Source organism: Chiloscyllium punctatum, chromosome 37, assembly GCF_047496795.1.
Source record: "Chiloscyllium punctatum isolate Juve2018m chromosome 37, sChiPun1.3, whole genome shotgun sequence".
NCBI lineage: Eukaryota > Metazoa > Chordata > Chondrichthyes > Orectolobiformes > Hemiscylliidae > Chiloscyllium > Chiloscyllium punctatum.
This window is the reverse complement of record NC_092775.1, coordinates 65,537,220-65,562,553: the sequence shown is the minus strand read 5'-3', so window position 1 is coordinate 65,562,553 and position 25,334 is coordinate 65,537,220. Positions and strand designations below refer to the sequence as shown.

The 25,334-nt window shown below is 42.3% G+C and overlaps 1 protein-coding gene across 1 annotated transcript in view; it reads right to left on the bottom strand.

The window, feature by feature from the left end:
* Positions 1-25,334, bottom strand: part of LOC140463205 (uncharacterized) — a 126,800-nt gene that overhangs the window by 90,387 nt on the left and 11,079 nt on the right. The window contains exon 3 of the mRNA XM_072556998.1: positions 16,342-16,695. Within this exon, the coding sequence (XP_072413099.1) occupies positions 16,342-16,695 (354 nt within the window). The remainder of the gene's footprint in view (positions 1-16,341; positions 16,696-25,334) is intronic.

The following is a 25,334-nucleotide window of genomic DNA, read 5'->3' as shown; positions in this document are numbered from 1 at the left end:
TTCAAGCCTGTCAGCAATCAAAATCACTTTATTTTCCAGTTTACAAGGGAAAAACACTCAATGACTTTATGAAAAAAAGAAAGAAAACTTCTAATCTAAGCCAAAACTTAGGTCGTACTGACCACTTGTAAAAAAACAGAACAATCTAAATCAATAATGTACTATCATTGCCAAAAATGAAACAAAACAAAAAACTAATTCCATGCCTTTTGATTTGGACTCTGATCGATAGGCAATGTGCCTTTTTGCCTATATTTTTCATTCATAATACCACTCAAAACACTTTGTGTAATCTGTCTTGTCTCTTTTATACGTGTGGTGTGCACATGTGCACGTTCACTTGTCTGTCTGTGCGCTGTGTCTGTGTTTTTAGATTTAAAAGAGGTCTCATAAATTTGTACATTGGTAAATAATGTGTTTTAACACATGTTAAAGGATACATTTGTTATAATGATTAGATTCCCCACAGTGTGGAAACAAGCCCTTCAGCCCAACAAATCCACACTGATCCTCCGAAGAGTAACCCACCCAGACCCATTTCCCTCTGACTAATGCACCTAACACTATGGGCAATTTAGCATGGCCAATTCACCCGACCTGCACATCATTGGACTGTGGGAGGAAGCCAAAGCACCCGGAGGAAACCCACGCAGACACGGGGAGAATATGCAAAACTCCACACAGTCTGGCCGAGGGAGGAATCGAACCTGGGGCCCTGGTACTGAGGCAGCAGTGCTAAATAGTGGTCACAGTCAGGAATTAACCAACCTAGAGATTAAATTGGTTATATTCCACATTTGTGATGATATAAAAGCTGGATTCAATTTCCAGTGCATTATTCCCACCAGGGTTATGATAAACTTTTGTGAGCCTTTGAACGCGGTCCTTGTTAGATTGGACATGGACTAAGATTAATGACTCTATGACGAATTTAGGATGGCACAGTAGTCCAGTGTTTAGCATTGCTGCCTCTCAGAACCCAGGACTTCGGTTCAATTCCACTCTAGGGCAACTTTTATGTGGAGTTTACACATTCTCCCAGTGGTTTGTGTGGGTTTCCTCCGGGTATCCGGTTTCCTCCCACAGCTCAATGACGTACAAGTTATGTGCATTGGCCATGTTAAGTTGCCCATAGTGTCCAGTGATGTGCAGGTTAGGTGCATAAGCAATGGGAAAATACTATGTATAGAAGTGCAGTTAAGTACAACTATGAAACCAAAAGGTTATTCATCTGCTGCACTCACAGCAGCGTTTAAGTAAATGAGACTGCAAGCGCTTTTGTCAAAAGGGTGATCATTCTTTCTTTAAATAACACAGCTAAACAAAAACCAATATGAAGATTTACAGGACCTAAACAAACACTTTTCCTGAAGAAGGACATTGCACAGAAAGCCTCTCTCTCTTTCTCTCGGGGAAAACAAAGTTTTAATAAAAGACAATCACCTGATGAAGGAGTGTCACTCCGAAAGCTAGTGTGCTTCCAATTAAACCTGTTGGACTATAACCTGGTGTTGTGTGATTTTTAACTTTGTACACCCCAGTCCAACCACCGGCATCTCCAAATCATTAATAAAAGGGATAAGCGAAGTGCACATTGCCATTCCTTTGTACACAAGGGATGCGACTTGATACCCGAACAGTAGAGTTAAGAAATTATCCACGGACAGAATTGACTTATTCCTAGATAATGGTTTGGTCGGACTGGAAAGGCTAGCTTTGCCGACAATCATTAAAAATTTGAATAAAGCTAAAGAGACAAAACCATTCCAGGAACAAGTTCCAAGTATTTTTCCATTGTGCATATGACCAGAGCCAAGGCTAAATAAAGTCTATCACAGCTACACAAGACGATTTTAAGAGTCGTTGAAACTTTAAGAGTGGCAATAATTGAAGTGTTTCACATGAATTCTTTAATTGAGATTCAAAGCAAATGCAAAGTTAAGTAAGTTAATATAAGCAGCTCAAAGTTGAAGGGGTTCTGAGTATTACTATATTAAAAATGGAGTTCTGACAAGCAAGTGAAGACATCCTGACACACATACACAGATGGGTAATCGATCGTTATTCATCAAATAGTGATACCACCCAGACATCATAAGGAGATATTGCAAACAGCGTGTGAAATTACTATGGCATGATATGTAGGAAAACAAAAAGCCCAAGAATTGATAAACAGCCATATTACCCAGCCAAGGCTTCATAAGGACACAGTGTGGTTCTTTCATATCATATTTGTTGTGAGAAAACCTCAACATTTAATCAAACCAGAGTTTTTAATACCCATAAGTTTTTGAAGAATTATTTAGCAGAGTTTGTAGGCTGTGTAGAACCATTAACGGTGTGCCCTTGCAAAGATTAATAAGCCAATTTCCTGAAGCTTATTCCTTCAACAATTACAACTAAAGCATTGGTAGAGAAATTAATACTGATTTTTAACTCACTATAGACTACCAATATAAATAAAGTTGGAACCCTCATCCAATTGCACAACTAATTTTTTTTTCAGGACACAAAAGGTTTTCTACCCAAATCAGTATCAAAATCCCCTGCAGATAATCAGCGAACATGGGAAGGTCCAGACAGATACCATAATCCACACTTGCAACAATTCATGAAATAGTGGGGTTTCATTCCAGTACTCTAATCTCACTAGAGTCTTGACAATTGAAGGACCACAGCACATAGTTCCACTTTAGCACAGTACAGAAGTACTGAATTTCCATAGCAACCTTAAAGTGAAGATTCTATTTAGGTGGAGCAGAGCACTATCCTGGTACATTGAGAGAGGTCAATTGTCCAGTCACCAGAAAAAAAAATAGATAAATTGCTCAGTTATTCAGTTCCTGTTTGTAACAGTGACTATGAACTCATGAAGTATGAAGTACTATGGAATGTCTGGATGAAACGATACATGAAACGATACAAATAGAAATGACTACTTCAGTTGGATCATTGAACATTTCCATACTCTGTTTTTCTTAATCCTAAATAAAATTACAGATCACGTTTACTGAGCATAATTTAAACACAAGTAGTAGAAACGCACCAGAAACGTTATTCCCCTCATTCAAAAGATCTCTGTTCAGAAGAACCCACAAAACATTTAACCACATTCAGAAATGTAGTTGCAGATTTGATAGACACGACATTGATTTTCTTTCTTCACTTTCAAATGCTCTGACATAAAAATAGGGGTAGAATTTCTTGTGCCTCTAAAACTAAGTAGATGGTACAAAGACAACTTCATCAAATGCTAAAGAGGTTGTCTGCATTGTGAGCAAACTTAATATTTATTGCTTGTAATTATTGGATTGCAACATTTGCTGTAAAACCCTCTACGTAACTTGAAAAATCTGAAATACTCAATTCAGTTAAAAGTGGATTAAAAGATACACAGCTGAAACACACATAAAACTTCTCTAGCAGTCATTTAATATTTAAAACAGATTGAATTTATCAGAGGTCTGGGTTTCTGGGGTTTTAAGAATAAATACAAAAATGAACAGGACAATATTTGTATTGTTGTTTATTACATGCTAGCTGAATAATAAATAATTCTAAGATCTTGTCTAAAAAAAAATTAAACTTCTCTATTTTCATTCAAAAATCTTACCATCACTTAATTGTCGATTAAGTAAAAGCTCTTGCACAGCACTGGAGACTGAACAACGCATTTCTGCTGCCTATAAACATGAACAAAGCAAACTAAGACAAACCTAAAGTGACTGAAACCTTGAAAATTTTCATCTGATTGGAGAGCACCAACATGGATTTGTAAGCAAAGCTTTGTTGAACTTGATTTTTATTTAGAAGAATTAACTAAGGGAGTGTAATTTTTATCAATTTTGATTATGAATTTCCAGGAGGCATTGCTAAAGTCCCTCATAGTGACACCTGACTTCATGCAAAGATCATGAAATTAAGGGCAAACCATTGACCAAGTAAAGAAGTTGGCTCAGTGGCAGGAAATAGAGTAGAGATAATGGGTATGTAATTGTCAGGATGTGCCTAATAATGCTGGACAGGGGTTTCCATTCAGGTCTCACCTAATCGCTGTACTTATTAATGGTTCATAAGACTGAATAGATTACAACTTACCTCAATTTGACAATGACAAAGATTGGTGGCACTGGTAGAAGTTTAGGTGGAAACAATCTAGAAATATGTTGGTATCTTTAGTAAATAGGTGTGCAAATCTATGGCAGATAGATTTCAAATGTAAGCAAGTTTTAAGAACATCCACTTTGGTTGAAAGCAAGATGGATCATGAGTGCTTTCTAAATGGTAAAAAGCTAAAAGTAGAAAAAGCCTAAAGCAGCTAATGGGTCCAAGAACTGGATCATTAAAATGTAATGAACAGGGACAGAAATAACCCAAAAGGTTTTGACCATTGTACTTTAAAGTTTGGAATACAAGGTGGCTACAACAATGTTAAAAAAAAATTCTGGGGAGACCAAACCTGATGTACTTCAAGATATTCTGGACACCATACATTAAGAAGTCGTCATTGGTCTTGGAAGAAATACAGCAGTATTTTACTAGAATAGTACATGGATCCAAGGGTTAAACTTTGAAGGCCAATTACATAAACTAGGGTTACATCCCATGGAACGTAGGATATATTAAACAAAAGAGCAAGTTTTGACACAACACCTTAGGAAGAATATGTCGGCCTTGTCAGGTATGCAGCACTGATTTTCTGAAATAATTACCTGGACTGCCAGGGTTAAATTATAAGGAGAGTCCACACAAATACAAAAGGGTGATTTAACTGAATGAAAACAAACCTTGAGAATCATTTGTTGATTTTGCTAGTTTCCTTTAGATGGTGGTAACTTGTAGTGAGAAACTATATGTACTATTTCTGTTGGATAGGCAAGCTAGGACTAGGGGATATTCATTTTTTAAAATTTAGAGCCAAACAATTCAGGAAAAAAGTCACACAATACTTTTTTTTAAACCAAGGATGGCAGTCTGATGCCTTCTTCTATTAGACGGTCAATATTTAAATCGTAAATCTACAATGGATAGTTTTTTTGTTAACCAAAAGGTCCAAGGAACATGAAGCAATGTTGACTGTATAAACTTAGATCAGAGATCACTAATTATTAAAATAGCAAACAGATTTAAATGACTTAAAAGATATCTCCTAATCCTACCAAATCAGACTGGAACAGAGTACAGTCTTGGGCAGCAATGAAGTGCTATTTTACTACAGATGGGTGCTATCTGGTGGGTCTACACCCAAACTATTCCAAGCTTTGGAATATGAAGTCGAAGGATCTTTTGTGAGTTTGTGTATCTTGTAAATGGTGCACACTAAAGTAACTGCACCAGTGGTGAAAGGAGTGAATGTTTGTGGATGTGGTACCAATCACGCAGGCTTCCTTGTCCTGAATGATGTCAAGCTATTCATGTCACAGAAGCTACACTCATCCAGGCAAGGGGAGTGCATTCCATCACAGGACTTCTGTCTTGTAGATGGTGGATAGGCATTGGGTAGACAGGTCTCAATTTCTCATCACAATTTCAGGCCGTTAATGTAATTTGGCAGCTAGTGTTTGTATGGCTAATCCAGTTCAGCTCAGTTTCAAAGCCAATTGCATCAGGTCCTTAAAACATTTAAGATGTTTGAACTATGTGACTAATCAGCCATGTGAAGAGTTTTAGCTTTGCCCAGTGTTTATGTAAATCACAGTAATCACTCCACATTTCAACACAGATATTCCAATCATGGTCACAAACCAGATTTTCAATTTTTATTACATTTAAAATTACCACTTACATTTAGATGATTTCTGCACTGGAGATTCTTGTACACAGCCCTATTATGAATCTGTCTAAGAATCCACAAATCCAATTAAGAAAACTGTCCCTTTTGCAACAGTCAGTTGCTGTGTGTTGAGATTTCAAAATGTCAAACAATACAGCAGGTGCTTGGACAGCTCCTTTGAAAGGGTGAGCATGTAAGATAAAGCAAGTAGGTAGGATGCCAGCATTCCAGGCAAATAAGTGTGGGCTAGTGGGTGGGGTCAACAGGTAGGAACAGTGAAACAAGAGTTGGTTGGGAATGGGGGTGGTAAAGAAATACTGGCAACAATGGTGTCAGTTTGGGTAAGTGGCTGTTGAGATTCTTGGGAGTGGGAGTTGTCATGCCAGGATTCAGCAAGAGACGAGGGGTAGGTGTGACAGATGGGAGATGTGTCGACACCAAATGGGTTAAGTCAGCCCTGAGCGGATGTCAGCTTGGATTGAGTTTTGTCAGGTCTGATCCAGGAGGAGGGGAGTAAGGTTGGAGTTGGAGGACACAGTTTAAATTGTTACCCAGGTTTACGATTTGAGAAGATTTGTAGCTCTCTTTGCAGATCAGGTTGTAAGTTTGCTCACTGAGCTGATTTGTTCTCAGACATTTCGTCACCATGCTAGGTAATACAGTGAGCCTCTGATTAGTGCTGGTGTTCAGTTCTGCTTACTATTTATCTGTCTTGGAGTGTTGTGGTGGGTGATATTACTTTCAGTTCTTTTTCTGAGAGGTTGCTAAATGGGATCCAAACTGATATTTTTATTAATGGAGGTCCAAGTTGATATGTTTGTTAATGGTGTTCCAGTTTGAATGCCAGGCCTCTAGGAATTCCCATGCATATCTTTGTTTAGCCTATTCAAGGATGGACGTATTGTCCCAAAGTGTTCCTCTTCATTTGTGTATGGATACTAGTGATAGTTCGTCATGTCATTTGGTAGCTAGTTGGTGCTCATGTATTCTGGTGGCTAGTGTCCTGCCCATCTATCCAACATAATGTTTGCTGCAGTCATTGCAGGGTATTTTGTATATAATGTTCATTCTGCTATTTGTTGTTACGGGGTCCTTTAAATTCATCAGGTGTTTTAGCGTGGTGGTAGGTTTGTAGACAACCATGATGCTTAGGGGCCAGAGTAGTCTGGTCGCCATCTCAGAGATGTCTTTAACGTATGATAGGGTGGCTAGAGTTTCTAGGCATGTTGCGTAGGAATCAGCAGATTCCGCTTATTGGGTACGCGTTGTTTCTGAACACGTCATACAGGTGTTTTTCCTTGGCTTCTTAGTTCCTGGGTGCTACAGTGTCGTGGCTCGTTTAAATAATGCCCTGATGCAGTTCGGTTTGAGAGAGTTGGGATGAATGCTCCTGTAGTTGAGTATGTAATCAGTGCGTGAGGCTTTCCTGTAAACGCTGGTCTATAGGCTGCTCATTGGCTTTGTATTGTACCGTGACGTCTAGGAAAGGGAGTCTCTTGCTCTCTTCCGCTTTGGTGAACTTTAAACCAGTGTTGTTTGTGTTTGTGGGTTTCTTTTATTTTGCTGCGTTTCGTGATGACCAGTTCGACTGGGACAATACATCCATCCTTGGAGAGGCTAAACAAAGACATGCATGGGAATTCCTAGAGGCCTGATATTCAAACTAGAACTCCAGTAACAAACATCTCAATTTGGAACCCATTTACCAACCTCTCAGAAAAAGAACCAGAAGTGATATTACCCACATCAGACCAATAGAGATAAATAGCAAGTTGGACTGAACACCAGCGCTTCATCAGAGGCCCACTGATAATATTACCTAGCATGGTGGCAAAACATCCAGAAACAAATCTACCAGCTCAGTGAGCAAACTTACAACCTGAGTATTCCGGGTGCCAAGTTTTTTAATCCTTTAACTTTCCCATGTATCTAACTGAGCCAGAACCCTCTAGAGTTTCTGACTTTAAAGGGGATTTTGCAGGCACAGGGGAACTGTCATTACAAGTTTCAAATTCCAGCAGAGTCTGCTGCCTTGGGAATTCTGCATGGTCCCAACACAAAATTCTAGACTGTGCTGCTCCAACGTCTCTAGACATTAGAATATCTAGGTTATTTTGTAGTAGTAGCAGTCAATTTATTAATTTAGAAACATATGTCAATTAAACACTGATTATATGCAGCTGTTCAACCACAACTGCAAAAGAGTGGTCGCAGCAATGTTAGTGAGAGCTAACAGAAATCTTTGAAAAGGATAAACCGATTGTAGCCTGCCCTCTGTAGATTGTAATGTTATGTGAGACCACACAAAACTCAGGCTCAGTTCATAGTCTTGAGTAGCTTTAGGCATTTAATTGGGGCAGCAAAGCATTAATGCCAACAAAAGGGAATGGGTCTGGGTCGGTTGCGCTTCGGTAGGTCGGTGTGGACGTTTTGGGCTGAAGGGCCTGTTTCCACACTGTAAATAATCGAATCTAAAAAAAAAGGGATTAAAAAAAATCTTTTGGGAATATACATTCATAACATTAACTTATGCCGCCCTTGAACCCCACCCATCCAATCGCCACCAGGACAGAATCCCACTGGTCCTCACCTACCACCCCACCAACCTCCAGATACATCGTATCATCCTTCATCATTTCCGCCACCTCCAAACAGACCCCACCAAAGATATATTTCCCTCCCCTATCAGCGTTTCAGAAAGACCACTCCCTCCGCGATCCCTCGTCAGGTCCACACCCTCCACCAACCCAACCTCCACTCCCGGCACATTCCCCTGCAACCGCAAGAAATGCAAAACTTGCGCCCACACTTCCCCCCTCACTTCCCTCCAAGGCCCCAAGGGATCCTTTCATATCCGTCACAAATTCACCTGCACCTCCACACACCATTTACTGCATCCGCTGCACCCGATGTGGCCTCCTCTACATTGGGGAGGCAGGCCACCTACTTGCGGAACGTTTCAGAGAATGCCTCTGGGACACCTGCACCAACCAACCCAACCGCCTTGTGGCTGAACTAACTCCCCCTCCCACTCCGCCAAGGACATGCAGGTCCTTGGCTGCCTCCATCGCCAGACCATGGCAACATGACGCCTGGAGGAAAAGCGCCTCATCTTCCGCCTAAGAACCCTCCAACCACAAGGGATGAATGCAGATTTCTCCAGCTTCCTCATTTCCCTTTCCCCCACCTTATCTCAGTCCCAACCCTCTGACTCAGCACCGCCTTCTTGTCCTGCAATTCTCTTCCCGACCTCTCTGCCCACACCCCCTCTCCGGCCTATTACCCTCACCTTAACCTCCTTCCACCTATCACATTCCCAACGCCCCTCCCCCAAGTCCCTCCTCCCTACCTTTTATCTTAGCCTGCTTGGCACACCTTCCTCATTCCTGAAGAAGGGCTTATGCTCAAAACGTCGATTCTCCTGCTCCTTGGATGCTGCCTGACCTGCTGCGCTTTTCCAGCAACACATTTTTCAGTTATGCCAGGTATTAGCCAGTTGGACAGCAAAGGTTATATCAGTTTCAACATCTCCTCCACTTCCCGCACCTCCACCCTTGAATCCCTCCCCTCCAATTGCCAACAGGACAGAACCCCACTGGCCCTCATCTTCCACCCCACCAACCTCCAGATATATCTTATCATCCTCCGTTATTTCTGTCACCTCCAAACAGACCCCACCACCAGGGATATATTTCCTTCCCCACCCCTATCAGCGTTCCAGAGAGACCACTCCCTCGTCAGGTCCCCACCAACTCAACCTCCACTCCTGGCACCTTCCCCTGCAACCGCAAGAAGTGCGAAAACTTGCGCCACACCTCCCCCCCCCCTCACCTCTCCCCAAGGCCCCAATGGATCCTTCCATATCCCGTTGCAAATTCACCCTGCACCTCCACACACATCATTTACTACATCCGCTGCAACCAATGTGGTCCCCTATACATTGGGAGACAGGCCGCCTACTTGCGGAACGTTTCAGGGAACACCCGCACCAACCAACCCAACCGCCCCATGGCTGAACACTTTAACTCCCCCTCTCACTCCGCCAAGGACATGCAAGTCCTTGGCCTCCACCGTCACCAGACCCTGGCCACACGACGCCTGGAGGAAGAGCGCCTCATCTTCCGCCTAGGAACCCTCCAACCAAACGGGATGAATGTAGATTTCTCCAGCTTCCTCATTTCCCCTCCCCCCATCTTATCTCAGTCCCAACCCCCGGATTCAGCACCGCCCTCTTGACCTGCAATCTTCTCCCTCACCTCTCCACCCCCACCCCTTCTCCGGCCTATCACCCTCACCTCCTTCCACCTATCGTATTCCCAGCGCCCCTCCCCCAAATTCTACCCCACCCCCACCTTTTATCTCAGCCCTCTTGGCACACCAGCCTCATTCCTGAAGAAGGGCTTATGCTCAAAATGTCGATTCTCCTGCTCGGCCTGTTGCACTTTTCCAGCACCACACTTTTCAACTAAAGAAATGGAGGTTCTGGTCAAGAAAAAGGAAGCATATGTCAACAACAGGTGTCGAAAGCAGGGATTGAGTGATCCCCAGAGAAGTATAAATCGCAGTTGGAGCATACTGAAGAAGGAAATCAGAAGAACAAAAAGGGATCATGAGATAGCTTTGCCAAATAGGGTTAAGGAGAATTCAAATGATTTCTATAAATATATTAAGGACAAAAGGGTAACTAGGGAGAGAATAGGGCCACTGAAAGATCAGCAAGGCTGCATATGCGTGGAACCGCAGGAGATGGGGGAAGATACTAAACGAGTATTTTACATCAGTGTTTACTCTGGAGAAGGACAACAGAAGCTAGAAAACTTTGGTAAATAAGTCAAGCTATCTTGAAAGAAGTGTCCACATTATAGAGGTTGTGATGCTGGACGTCTTTATTCATACAGACAGATAAATCCCTGGGACCCAATCAGGTATACCTTTGAATTTTGTGGGAAGCTAGGGAAGTGAATTGCTGGGCCCTTTGCTGAGATATTTGTATCATTGATACAGGCAGGCGAGGTGCCAGAAAACTGGAGATTGGCTAACGTGGTGCCATTAAGAAAGGTGATAAGGAAAAACCAGGGAAAAATAGAGCCTGATATCAGTGGTGGGCAAGTTGTTGGAGAGGATTGAGGAACAGGATTTACATGTATTTGGAAAGGCAAAGACAGGTTGAGTTTTTTTTGGAAGAAGTGAAAAAGAGGATTGCTGAAGGGTTTGGGGTTAGGATTGCTGAAGCCAGCACAGTGGATGTTGTCTATATGGACTTCAGTAAGACATTCAACAAGGTTCTGCATGGTAGACTGGTTAGCAAGAGCAGATCACTTGGAATCCAAGGAGATTTAGCCATTTGGATACAAAACTGGCTTGAAGGTAGAAGACAGAGGGTGATAGTAAAAGGTTGTTTACCGAACACGAGGTTTGTGACCATTGGTGTGTTGCAGGGATCAGTGCTGGGATCGCTGTTTCTTTGTCATTTTTATAAATTATTTGGATGTGAATATAGGAGGTATGGTTAGTAAATTTGTAGATGATAAATTGGTGGTGTAGTGGACAACAAAGAATGTTACCTCGCAGTGTAGTGATACCTTGATCAGATGGGCCAATGGGCCAAGAAGTGGGAGATGGAGTTGAATCTAGATAAATGTGACATGCTACACTTTGGTAGAACAAATCGGGGCAGGACTTATCAATAAGTGTATAAGGTCCTGAGAAGTTTTGCCAAACAGAGACCTTGGAGTTCAGGTTCACTGTTCCTCGAAAGTGAAGTTGCAGATAGTCATGGTAGTCAGGGTAGTGATGGTACAGTTGCCCTTATTGCTCGGTGCACTGAGTATAAGAGTTGGGAGGTCATGTTGCGGCTGTACAGAACATTGTGGTTAGGCCACTTTTGGAATACTGCATTCAATTCTGGTCTCCTTGCAATAGGAAGGATGTTGTGAAATTTGAAAGGGTTCAGAAAAAAATTTACAAAAATCTTGCAAGGGTTGAAGGGTTTGAGCTATAGGGAGAGACAGAGTAGACTGGAGCGCTGAAGGCTGAGGGGTGACCTTATAGAGGTTTATAACAATGAGGAGCATAGATAAGGTGAATAGCCACAGTCTTTGACCGAGGGTAGGGGGTGTCCAAAACTAGAAGCTACAGGTTTAAGATGAAAGGGGAAAGATTTAAAATGTATGGAATGAGCTGCCAGTGGCAGTGGTGGAGGCTGGTACAACTACAGTATTTAAAAGGCATCTGGATGGGTATGTGAACAGGAAGGGTTTAGACGGATATGAGACAAATGGGACTCGGTTTACCTAGGATATCTGGTCAGCATGGACTAATTGGACCGAAGGGTCTGTTTCCATGCTGTTTCTCTCTATGACCTTAAGTTGAGATGAAGCAAATTTACATCTCATATTTATTAATTCCCACTATTCAAATATTTTCTGTACAAGAGTGGTTTTATATGATAAAGCCAAATAATGGTAGTTCTTTGTGGACTCCTTTCATCAATGAAAAACCAATTTAACTGCTTCCTATTTTCTCATTTTATATCGGAGTAACTCATGCAACAACTCGCTTTCATTATTTAATTAAAACTTTTTTTGGTTTACCTATGGAACATGTGCCATCTGGTACTAACAGTCTGGACTGATACAAACATATTGCCTTGGGTAACTATTAAACATTACTTTATTTTTTCCTCCAGTGTTGCTGAGAGAGTCAGGACCTTTAAAGGAATAAGGGCTTGAGATCAAGTAACAGCATTAAACACTTATTTATGAACATTGGGATGGCCCTGGAATCCCAAAAAAATGGGGACTCCAGAGACAATGCGCATTGGCCAGCAAAGTTCAGGGAGCACTCAGGCACAACCTGACATCAGAGATCCTTAGGATATAGGAACAAAATGCCAGGTTGTGAGAGTATCAGAGGAAGTTATAGAATCAGAAAGTGCCTGAATGGCAATCCCAATCTGAAGGATGTGAAAGAAGTTTGGAATGAGGTAGAAAAGAGCCCTTATTCGCCAGGTTAGGTGAGTTGTCCATTCTCTGGAGCATCTCCACAGTTGCCTTGCCCACTATAACCTGTAAATTTTAGGGTGTGTCCAATGTCATCAGAAATCTTCAAGTAACCAAGGATGTTGCTAGGTTTGGAGGATATGAGCTATAGGAACAGGCTAGGGCTGTTTTCCCTGGAGCATCAAAGGCTGAGGGGTGACTTTATAGAGGTTTATAAAATCATGAGGGGCATGGATAGGATAAATAGACAAGGTCTTTTCCCTGGGGTGGGAAGAGTCCAGAACTAGACAGCATAGGTTTAGGGTGAGAATGGAAAGATATGAAAGAGACCTAAGAGGCAACTTTTTCACACAGAGGGTGACATACGTATGGAATGAGCTGCCAGAGGAAGTGGTGGAGGCTAGTATAATGGCAACACTTAAAAGACATCTAAATGAGAATTTGAATAGGAAGGGTTTGGAGAGATATGGGCCAGGTGATGGCAGGTGTGACTAGATTGGGTTGGAATATCTGGTCGGCATGGACAAGTTGGACCAAAGGGTCTGTTTCCATGCTGTACATCTCTTATGACTCTACAGTACTGGCAAAGGGAACACCTGCTTGTATATACATTTTTTAAAAAATGGATGGTGGGGTGGGGAAGCAGGGCACGGTGGACGCAGGCATAGTTGTGGACAACAGCATTAATTGTTTCTGGCACCCATGAGTCAAAATGACCCTGGGACTCTCAGGTATACATCTTGCATTCTTACCTTTGAGGCTTCAGTCCCAACCCACCTGCAGCCTTAAGGCCATCAAACTCTTTTACTGTCATCATTCTTAATTTACTTGCCTGACTTAGAAGTACGGTGCCAACTTCCAGATGTTAAACCTCCTGACCTGGAAGTTTGGACAGAGTAGAGGGGTCTACAATTATACAAAAGGGGTGTAAACTTGGAATTAGGAATTATTTGAAGCAAATCAGTGACCTACAGATTTTTCACCCCTTTACAATTCAAATAAGCGAGGAAAGGCACTGTTTACCACTTTTACAGCTTCAGCTCTCATTTCTTGACTGCCTTAGGAATTACAGCTAACATGAATGCATCAGCGCAGCAGAAACCACATTTAGAGGATATCAGTTTTGCTCAATGTTTCCAAATGCATTTCAAAATCCAAGACAAGTAAGATTCTGATCACAGAGGAAGTTAAGTACCATAGTGCCAAAATTCTTTTCAAATCATCATGTTAGTCCAATAATGGCCCCGTGCAGACACTTTACACCCAACCACATTAAAAATCACCTGACAGTTGTGATTTCCTGGCACTTCCTAGGGGGGTAGCCATTACCATCCTGCATGGTTTGTTCATGCAAAGTATTGAATTGAACAGAGGACAATAGATGCTGGAAGTCAGAGCTGATAAAATTCGGAGTTGGAAAAGCACAGGTCAGACAGCATCGAAAGATAAAAGTTGACATTTCGGGTCTGCACTAATCTGTGATTTGTGATCAGATTTTGCCACACCTCTGATCCTGAAATTCTGTATTAGTTTTCAATAAGCAAAGAAAATATTTTAAAGTTAATTTTTGAACAGCTTGAATGTTGCAGATTTTCTTTATGAAAACTAGGTACCTTTTTTTAAAAAAATACACTGTATAGGTGATTTTTCTCTGTTATGAGTAGTTCCTCTGTGCTGCAGTGTGAGAACGCTTGTTGGAATAATGTTCTGATGCAGCTTCGTTTGGGGATGTTGGGGTGATTGCTTCTGTAGTTCAATATTTGGTCCGTATATGTTGTTTTCCTGTAGACGCTGGTTTGAAGTTTCCCATTGGCTGTTCACTCTACTGTGACATCTAGGAATGGCAGTTTGTTGTTGTTTTCCTCCTCTTTAGTGCATTTTATGCCAGCAAGAGTACTATTGATGGTCTTGAAGGTTTCCTCTAATTGGTTTCATTTAGTGTCATCCACGTAGCGGACCCAAAGTTTGGGTTGGATGGTTGGCAGAGCTATTTGTTAGAGTCTCTGCATTACTGTCTCTGCTAAGAACCCTGATATTGGAGATCCTATGGGTGTTCCGTTGGTTTCTCTGTAGGTTTTGTTGTTGAAGGTGAAGTGGGTGGTAAGGCATAGGTCCACTAGCTTGATGATACTGTCCTTGCTGATGAGGTTTGTGATGTTTGGTGTATGGCTCACTGAAGATGTTACCTAGTATGGTGATGAAACATCTGAAAATGAACCTTCCAGCTCAGCAAACAAACCTACATCCAGAACCTCAACCTGAGCTACAAATCTTCTCAAAACTCACTAGAAACATTGTTGTCAAAACCTAGTTAAATTAATTCCACAGAAAACACTTGACTATAACAAAGATAGATATAGTTATATTTTCTTCTTTTAAAATCTGCCTACTGCTCCATGACTAATATGTAACATATATAAATCTAACTTGAGTATATAAAGATCATTTTGGTGCTCTTGCTGTACAGTGGTAGTGTCCCAAACTTTGGGCCAGATAACAGGTTTAAGTCTCACCTCCAGAGTTGTGTCATAACATGCAGGAACAGATTGATTCAAAATTTCTACAAAAACCACTTAGCGGAGATGGCCATCACTTCTGAACCTAATTTGGCTCAAACTCAACAACATCAATCAAAAATGTAAGCATTTAGGGCCAAATGACTGTAGGTGATTATATCTCAGGAAGCAGTAGGGCCAATTATCCAGCACAGCTGAACAAGTCATCTCCAGATTACAGATCAAATCTGTGATCTTTGGGCTTTGTAATCCAGATACATATTTACCCATTTGAAATATGCAGTCATTCTGTGATTCTACCACAGGGGGTCATTCAGCCCGCACTGTCTGTACTGGCTCTCTCCAAACAACATTGCTCTTGGTACCATTTTCCCCACAGCCCAGTGTTTATTTACACTGCAGGCACTTATGCAATTCCTTTAAAGCCTGTATGATACTGAGTCTCCTCCCAGCACACAAGGCAATGCATTCCAGATTTTATGTAAGAAAACATTCTTATCCACATTCCCATTCATCTTTTTGCCAATCTCCTTAAATTGATTACCTCTAATCTGCTTGGCAAAGGGATTAAGATGGAGTTTCTCACCTTACTGCCTACCTGCCATCCCAATCTGGAGACAGCACTCACCCAGTACCACTGAGGGGGATATCTAATATTGGAGCTACTCATGCATTTCTCGGCGAGGAGGGCTTTGATCAATAATTCTGTGCAGCCTTCTTCAGAAACCTTCTAACCCCATAACCAATTACCCAATTAACAAACAGAACCTACCCTGCCTGCCAACCAACCTTTGCCACTTAATGACATCCATTCCTTAAATTCACCTGGATGTCCCATGCCAGGGTAAACTTGCCCATCCAACAGTTCACCATCCCCCATTGAGGGTTGACCAGAACCTCAGGGTCTCCACGAATGATTGACAGCCCGGTTGACCATTCACACAGCCAGAGGCGTTGCTAGGCGCGACATCAGTGGTACCGCGGGTCAACCAGGTGTGAGAAGGGGCGGCCGGGCGAATGGACACCACTGACCCCTCCCTCCATCCCTCACCTTTCAGCTGCGGCTCCGGCGCGTTGATGAATTTTTTAAACTTCTCCACCAGCTCCTTGTTTTTCACTCGGCCGCCTTTCTTCGCCAAGAAATCGATGAGAACATCTTCTCGCAGATCCTCCACGGCCCCGCGTTCCGCCATTGGCGCCGCCGGGTGATTGGTAGGTAGGCGGTTGGTTTGACAACCTCCGGAATAACGGACCCAACGAGCACAGCCCGCACGCGCTGCCCGCCTCTTGATTGAAATTGCAGCTGGCGGGCTCAGGTCGCTCGTCCGCCTGCGCGGCGCCAGCCACACCCACCCCACCGCGCCTGCGCAGCACTCTGTCCAAGTCTCACCCCACATTGCACTCCCTTCAGGAGAGTTAGCAAGCAATGATATAGTTAAATTAAAGGGGTCCCGCATTCAACACAGAGGGTCAGTATGCAACATGATACATCAGCAACACTCTTTATTCTGGGTTATTTTACACAGACTGCAGCACAGATACAGTTAAACTGGACTGAGGTGATATTAATAATCCACAGGTGCATCCACCCATTTCCATTTATCTCTTCCCAATATCGCGGCATATATTTCTATTGCCCTCTGTCTCATGTACTCATCTAATTTTCTTTTGAAACTATCTAAGATATTTAGATTAACCGTTGTAATCTTTAGAGCAACGAAATTTCTATTGATCTATCCATTGACTTACAATTGTCTATCTTGTATTTGTAGTTCCACACATTGAATGGTCACACTAGTGGAATTCTCTCCAAGTCTATGCTATTCAATACATTCATTATTTTAGAATCCCTATCACGTTATTTCCAATCTCATCTAAAGTTCAATGATGACTGTAATATCCAAGTTATAATGCCATCCTTGTAAAACTATTTTTACATTTGTCTCCACTGCTGACCCAGGGCTCTTTACACATTTAGCTCAACATCATTGTCTTTGAATTCTAAACACACTAAACTAAACATCAGTACTTTGTTTGATTTGTTAATGGTTTTTATCGTGATGGTAATGAGGTCAGCTAGATGGACCTCATAGAATATGAGTTCCCCTTATTGGGGCTGTTAATCTGGTCTAACGATGGAACCCAGCCTGACAAATGAGAACAGAAGTGCCAGACATCCTGTTCGCTCCGACAGCTGTCTCTGAGGGAGTTGGATCAGTGTCAACGATTCTCCTTGTGTAAGTAAAGGGTGACTTGGTGATAGGATATTGGCCTCTGTAAGTTATTCCAGTGGTGATGAGAGAAAAGTATGCTCCTTAAGAAATTTGCTCCGCACACTTGACTTTGAGTTGGGATAAGCATTTCTGGCATCACGCCATTATTTGGGAAGCTTGACTCGTTTGATCTCCTGCCATCAAAGACTGGACCCAGTGTGTGGAAAGAATGTGTTATCTTTTCCAGGTAAGTAACATTGGGACAGACGAAATGCAATTTTTTTAGTTATTAGGAGCCTTACTTTCCCTGAGGCACCAGATACTAAAACCTTTCAATAGTTGACGGATTTAGTTAAGGAATATTATGACCCAAATCTCCTCTAATACTGAGATGCTATTGGTTTTACTCAGCAATTTGAGAATCAGGGAATCTACATCAGGATTTTTATTAATGTAGGATGACTGGCAGAGGGATGTAACTTTAATTTAAGCCTTAATGAGATGCTGACAGACTGTTTGGTATATGGGATTTATGATGTAACCATACAAAAGTGCCTATTAGTTGAACTCCAACTGGACATCAAGCAGATACTACAATTAGCTTTATCTTTGGAAATGAGTGAAGCATGAGTTGCAGGGTATTCCGATGGAAGTGAACACCTTCACCAGTCTAACTGAACTAGAGAAACACCACTTGAGTGAAGACAATTTTATAGCCTCACTCAGAACATATCCTGAGCAGAGGACTCGAGGTCAGCCCACAGCAAAACTCCAACGCAAAGACAAACAGTTAAAATTTTCTTCAAGATCCTGGCCGGCAAGCCATTGTAGTTGCTGCCAGAATGTAGACTTGAGACAGCAAAACATAGACTTAAATTGAGGAAGAGAAGTCACAAGCTGGTATCCAGGAGAGTGTAGACCCTGGAAAATCTACCTATATATGGTTTGGGATAAGTTGCTGAGCAACATCCAAATCAGAACCAATCAAAATAAACATCTGGTTAAATGGTCACCCAGTTCTGTGACCTCAGAACCAATCTTTAACAAAATTTGTTCTGGACTCCAGCCCTTAGGTTTGTGCAAGACCTCAGTTCAACTGAGAACTTATACTGGGGAACCTTTACAGATTAAGGGTACAACTTTGGTTCTGATCTCCTATGAGAAGCAGCTGTTTCAGTCACCACTGATTGTAATAAAAGACTTGGGCCCAAGCTGGATGGTGCAGAATTGGTTGAGAATGATTCTTAGAGTCATACAACATGGAGACAGAACCTTCGGTCCTACTTTTCCATGCCAACCAAGTTTCCCAAACTCAACTAGTCCCACTTGCCTGTGTTTGGCCCATATCCCTTGAAACCTTTCCTATTCATACATGTATCCAAATGTCTTTTAAATTTTGTAACTGTACCTGCATCTATCACTACTTCTGGCAATTCATTTCAAAGTTTGGGAGAAGATTTGTAGCTCGGGTGCTCGTTGTTGTGGTTCTGTTCGCCGAGCTGGGAATTTGTCTTGCAAATGTTTCGTCCCCTGTCTAGGTGACATCCTCAGTGCTTGGGAGCCTCCTGTGAAGCGCTTCTGTGCTGTTTCTTCCGGCATTTATAGTGGCCTGTCTCTGCCGCTTCCGGTTGTATTCATTTCAATTAGGAGCCACCTTCTGTGTGAAAAAAATTCCCTTGTAGGTCCTTTTTAAATCTTTCGCCTCTCACTTAAAGCTGCCACCTTCCAAGATGTTGGCACATTCTACTCCCAAGCAAGATCTGGTATTGACATGCCATGCCTCCCCTTGTGGCATCATGGTTGTGCTACCTTAAAGGTGACCCAGTAGAGAGGAACACCCAATAGCATCTGCATCCAGGATTTTGGCTAGTGCAGACCATAAGTACACCTAGATAGAAAAAGTAGATTTGGCAATCCTATTCAGAGTCAGGACGTTTTAACAATACCTTTATGGATGTAAATTTATAATAATAACAGACCAGAAACCTCTGCTAGGTCTATTTTTAAAGAGCAGAAGATCGTGCCGCCTGTTGATTCAGGCCGAATTCAGCTGTGGGGTCGAATACTAATTGGGTATAATTTCAAGTTGGAACACCGTCTGGGCCGCGAAGTAGCAAATGTGGACTCAGTTATATGTCAACAATGCAGTTCCTTTCATGGGCTCAATGTTCTTAGTCATTGTGGATGTCCACTCAAAATGACTGGGTGTGTATAGAGTTCATTCATCAAACATGGGAATGACGATAGAAGAACTACGCACGCATCTTTGCAATACATGGAGTCCCCGAAGTGTTGGTCACAGATAATGGACCATCGTTTCCCAACAGAGAATTTGAGTATTCCCTAAAGTTGAATGGTATTCGACGTATAAGGACAGCTCAATACTAACCATCGTCTAATGGTCTGGCAGAAAGAGTAGCCCAACTTTGAAGGCGGGCTTAAAGAAACAGCCTACACCTTCTGTAGGTACCACATTGTCTCAGTTCCTATTTGACTATAGGACCATCCATCATGAACTACAGGGATAGCTTCAGCAGAGTTGCTAATGGGGAGAAGACTACACCAGCTTAAATCTGATTTTCCTGGATGGGGTTGGGGGGGTGGGCAGTGTTGGATGGGGTTGGGGGGGGCGGGCAGTGTTGGATGGGGTTGGGGGGGGCAGGGTTAGTTGGGATTAGGGGCAGGCGGGGGCAGTGGTGTTGGACGGGGTTAGGGGGTGGGCGGGGTGGTGGTGTTGGACGGGGTTGGGGGTGGGCGGTGTTGGATGGGTTAGTGGCGGACGGGGTTGGCGGGGGCACGGCATTGGACGAGTTGGGGGAGGGCGGTTGTGCGGAGTTGGACGGGGTTGGGGGGAGGGCGGCAGGGTGGGGAAATGGCGTTGGACGGGGTTGGGAAGAGGGGTGGGGGCTGGGGCCGGTGTTTGACAGGGTTGGGGGGAGGGGGCGGTGTTGGACGGGGTTTGGGGGGGGAGGTGTTTGACAGGGTTGGTGGGAGGGCAGGGGCCGGGGGCAGTGTTGGATGGGGTTGGTGGGAGGGCGGGTCCCAGGAGCGGTGTTGGACGGGATTGGAGGCAAACAGGGGGCAGTGTTGGACAGGGCTGGGAAGGGTGCGGGTGCGGTGTTAGACGGGGTTTGGGCGGCAGGTGGGGTGCGCGGGAACAGTGTTGGACGGGGTGAGGTGGGGTGCAGACGGTGGGTTGTGGGCTCGCGTGCGGTGTGCTGCTGCCTAGTCTCCTGAACAGGGAACGGACTTAACAGAAAACTCCGAGCCCCAGAGGAGAGGCTTTGAATCAATTAACCGAATAATCAATTATCCAAATGGAAATAGTGCCCGCCCATCTCATTCGGATAATCAAGATTTCTCTGTATCTCCTAATGTGTCGAAATACTTAGAATGCACCAGCAGACACCATACATTGATTTCTTATGTATACCAGTGTTGTGCAGCAGGTCAAGCAGGTGATCTTATACACCTGGACCTGGACCTAACAAGTATGGCCTCCAGCAAGTGTTCTGACCTGCTGTTGCTGCATAACAAATGTCTAAGATTTCTATTGTGAAGTCACAAAGGCTTTGTCCCAGAGTTTGTGGGTGGGTTAGATACAAGCAGATTTGGCATGTTTAGTGTTCTCACAGAACATACCACTTGAATATATGCTTTAACTTTCCAGAGAGAATTTGACACCCCTATTCAAAAACAGAGGGAGTCAAACTGTAGGTAATTATAGGCCAATTATCCAAATATCTATTGTTGGAAAAATATTGGAATCATTTATTAAGGAAGTAATAGCAGAGCATTTAGAAAATCTTAATCTAATCAAGTAGTCAGCATGGCTTTTTGAAACTGAAATCATGTCTGATCTATTAGCATTTCTTCAAGGAAATTTCAACCAGAGTCGATAGAGAGGAACAAGTAAATGTGTTATATTTGGATTACCAGAAAGCCTTTGACAAGGTACTTCACAACTGCTTACAATATTTACTAATGACTTGGAGGAAGGAAGCAAATTTACTGTAGCAAAATTTGCAGGTGACACAAAAATAGGTGGAAAGGCAAGTTGCGAGAGGGCTACAGGTTCCAGAGAGATGGTGATTAGTTAAGTAAATGGACAAAATGGGGTATAATTTTGGAAAATATGGAAAGGAGAACAAAAGAACAGGTATTACTTAGATGCAGAAAATTGCAACACAAAGAGACTTGGGAGTTGTTGTGCATGGAACACAGAAAGCAAGTACACGAATGTAGAAGCTAATCAGGAAGGCTTGTGGAAAGATATCGTATTGCAGGCAGTTCAGTTGAGACTAGATTGATTCTAGAAATGAGGGGTTTATCTTTTGAAGAGAGATTGAGCAGTTTAAGCCTCTTCTGTGGACTTTAGAAGAAAGCAAGGAGATTTGATTGAGGTATATGAGATGCGAAAGGGGATTGACAAAGTAGATGTAGAAAGGATATTTCCTAATGTGGTGCAATCTAGAATGAGAGGTCATAGCTTTAGAATAAGAGGGACCCTACAGCCTGGAGGACTCTACATTGAGTTCTCCAATTTCAAATAACCTCCTTTCTCCGACTTCCTTCCCAGCACCTCCCCCTCCCTTCCACTCCTCCTAGCCACTTACCGGATTAATTCTTCCCATTGACCAACCAGGTTGTACCCTCTACCTGTCTTCAACTATCCCCACTTCACCACCCTGCCCCCATCAATCGTTTTATCTGCAGCTCCCCTTACACCCATTCCCAGTCCTGAAGAAGGGTTACACTCAAAATGTTGTCTTCTCCACCTCCTGATGCTGCCTAGTTTGCTGTGTTCTTCCAGCCTCCTGCTTGTCTACCTTAGGATAAGGGGCAGCAGATTTAAAACAGAGATGAGAAGAAATGATTTCTCTCAAAGGATCACCCCAGAGTTTGGTAGATGCTGAGACATTGAGTACATTTAAGGAGGAGATAGAGAGACAAATTTTTAATTAGTAATGGGTTGAAGGGTTATAGAGAGTGGGCAGGAAAGTGAAGTTGAGGCTGAGATGAGGTGAACCAGGATTGTATCAAATGGTGAGCAGGCCTCTAGTTCTTATGATCTTACATTATTATTTTGACCGTTACTTCAAGGAGTTTGGCATTTGAGAATAGGGAAATCTTGCTGCAACTGTACAAAGTGCTGATAAGACCACATCTGCGGTACCATGAGCAGTTTTGGCCACCTTATTTCAGGAAAGATATTATTTAATTGGAGGCAGTTCAGAAAAAGTCCACTAGGATGATCCCTGTACGGACGGATTGTCTTACAAACAAAGATTTAATAGATTTGGACTTTGCTCATTGGATTCTCGAAGAATGAGAGTTGATCTTGTTGAGACATGTCGGATTCTTAAAGGGCTTAACAGGGTCAATGATGAGAGTATGTTTCCTCTCATGGGTGTGTTTAGGACCAGAGAGCATAATCTCAGAATTAAAACGTACCAATTTAAGACCAAGATGAGGAGTAATTTCTTCTCTTGGGGTTGTGAGTCTTTGTAACTCCTTGCCACAGAATGCTAAAGGGGTAGAGCCCTTGTGAATAAGGTTAAGATAGATTCTTGATCAGTGGATCAGAGAATCCAGGGTTATAGGGTAAAGGCAGGAAAGTGGATGTGAGGAATATCAGATCAGCAATGATCCTATTGAATGGCGGAGTAGGCTTGATGGGCCAAATGGTCTACTCCTGCTCCTATTTCTTACAGTCTTACATATTTTCAAAATGTTCTGATTCTGATACTAGCAGGAGGGCCAAGGGAACTTTAAAAAAAAAGTTGGATTTTAATCTGCTGACCACGACTATTTAGAAAAAGTTTGCATCCTCTTTTAAAGAAAGGCGCTTATCTTTAAGTGCATGTTTTAGTAGGGTATCTTATCAGTCAGGTTGGAATTGACTTCTTTTGGCTTCATCATTGTACAAATATGCATAACAGTTGTGTTAACTAATTGTGAGGAAAAATAGTCAGGCTTAATTTAAGACTTTGTTTATTTAGCAGAATTACCAAAACCCAAAGAATGTCTGAAAATTTCACAATGGTAAATGGTATTTTTTACTTTCTGAGATGATTGCCCAAATATTTAAATTTCAGCCAAAACACTAATTCTCACCAAGGATCTTTCTACCCAATTTATAGGCCAAGATAGCTCCCATTTATTTGCTTCCATATGAAAAAGGAGAAAACCTAAAGAGAGTTTACATGCAATAGGCTGAGATAGCTCAAAGGTCACTTGTTGAAAACACAAACTTCCATGTATTGATATACATTGGTCAACTTTACAAGCTGCCAATTAGTCATTCATTTCATGAGTCAACATATCAGCATTTTACAAGAATTTATTTTTTTCACTGGTGTTTGAATGGTGGAAAGGAGTTATTAGAAGGCGTCAGACCATTGTATTTCATTTTCTCTCACTGCTTGTTACATACAAAATTTAGACATAGATATTTTTAGATGAGCTGACTGTTTCTAAAATTTTCAGTCTTAAGCTTGTTGATAAAATGCTTGTCCTGAAGAACATAAATGTAACAAGTAAACAGCTAAAATGCAGATTCATTTACCACAAAGTTACTTTCTGAATAATGACTAACAGTTGTCTAACATGAAGAATAATTGTTTTCTTGTTAAGATAAAGTTGTTCCTGCTATGAATATATCAACAATTTTTTTTATTGCTGGAGTTGTACATTGTTTGCCATTTGTGTGGCATAAATGTGACTTTCCACTTTTCAGCAAGCCCAAATGTTGAGCAGGCCTTCAAGAATATGGATTTACATTGCTTCAGTATCATAGGGAATGTAAATAATAATACTGAACCTTAGCAAACATCCCCTTTCTGACTTTGGGTTAGTGGAAATGTCATTGTTGAAGCAGCTGAAGGTGGTCGGACCTAGGACCTTCAGGTTGTAAGTTTGCTTGCTGAGCTGGAAAAATCACAAACACTTCGGACCCTATCCACTAGCTCGTAGCTCTGGGAGTAATCCAGATATTACTACCCTTGAGGATCTCCTTTTTAAATTTCTGCCTAACTCTCTGTAATCTCTCTTTAGAGTCTCAACCTTTTCCCTTCCAATGTTGTTGGTTCCAATGTGGACAATGACCTCCTGCTGGCCCCCGTGAGAACATTCTGCACCCTCTCTGAGATACCCTTGATCCTGGCACCAGGGAAACAACACACCATTCTGCTTTTTCTCTGCTGGCCACAGAAACGTCTGTCTGTACCTCTGACTACAGAATCCCCTAACACAATTGATCTCTTGGAAGCTGACGTATCCCTCGTTGCATTAGAGCCAGTCTCAATACCAGAAACTTGGCTGTCTGTGCTACGTTCCCCTGAGAATCCATCACCCCCTACGTTTTCCAAAACAGCATGCCTGTTTGAAATAGGTATATCCACAAAAGACTCCTGCCCTAGGTGCTGACCTCCCTCACCCTTCCTGGAGTTAACCCATCTATGTGACTGTATCTGAGACTTTTCCCCCTTCCTATAACTGCCATCCATCACATACTGTTGCTGTTGCAAATTCCTCATCGCTTCTATCTGTCTCTCCAACCAATCCACTCGATCTGATAAGGTTTGCATCCAACAGCATTTATGGCAGATATAATCCACAGTAACCCTTAAACTCTCTTTAAGCTCCCACATCTGACAAGAAGTACATATCACTGCAAAGGCCATTTTTGCTCCTTCACAATCTACAGACCCAGAAAATAACACCGTCTTATTCCTCACAAATACTGCTCCAGGTTAAATTAATAGCTATGGCTTATATTTTAAGTTTAATCAAGAGACTTATTTCCAAAAACATATAATCAAGAAAGAAT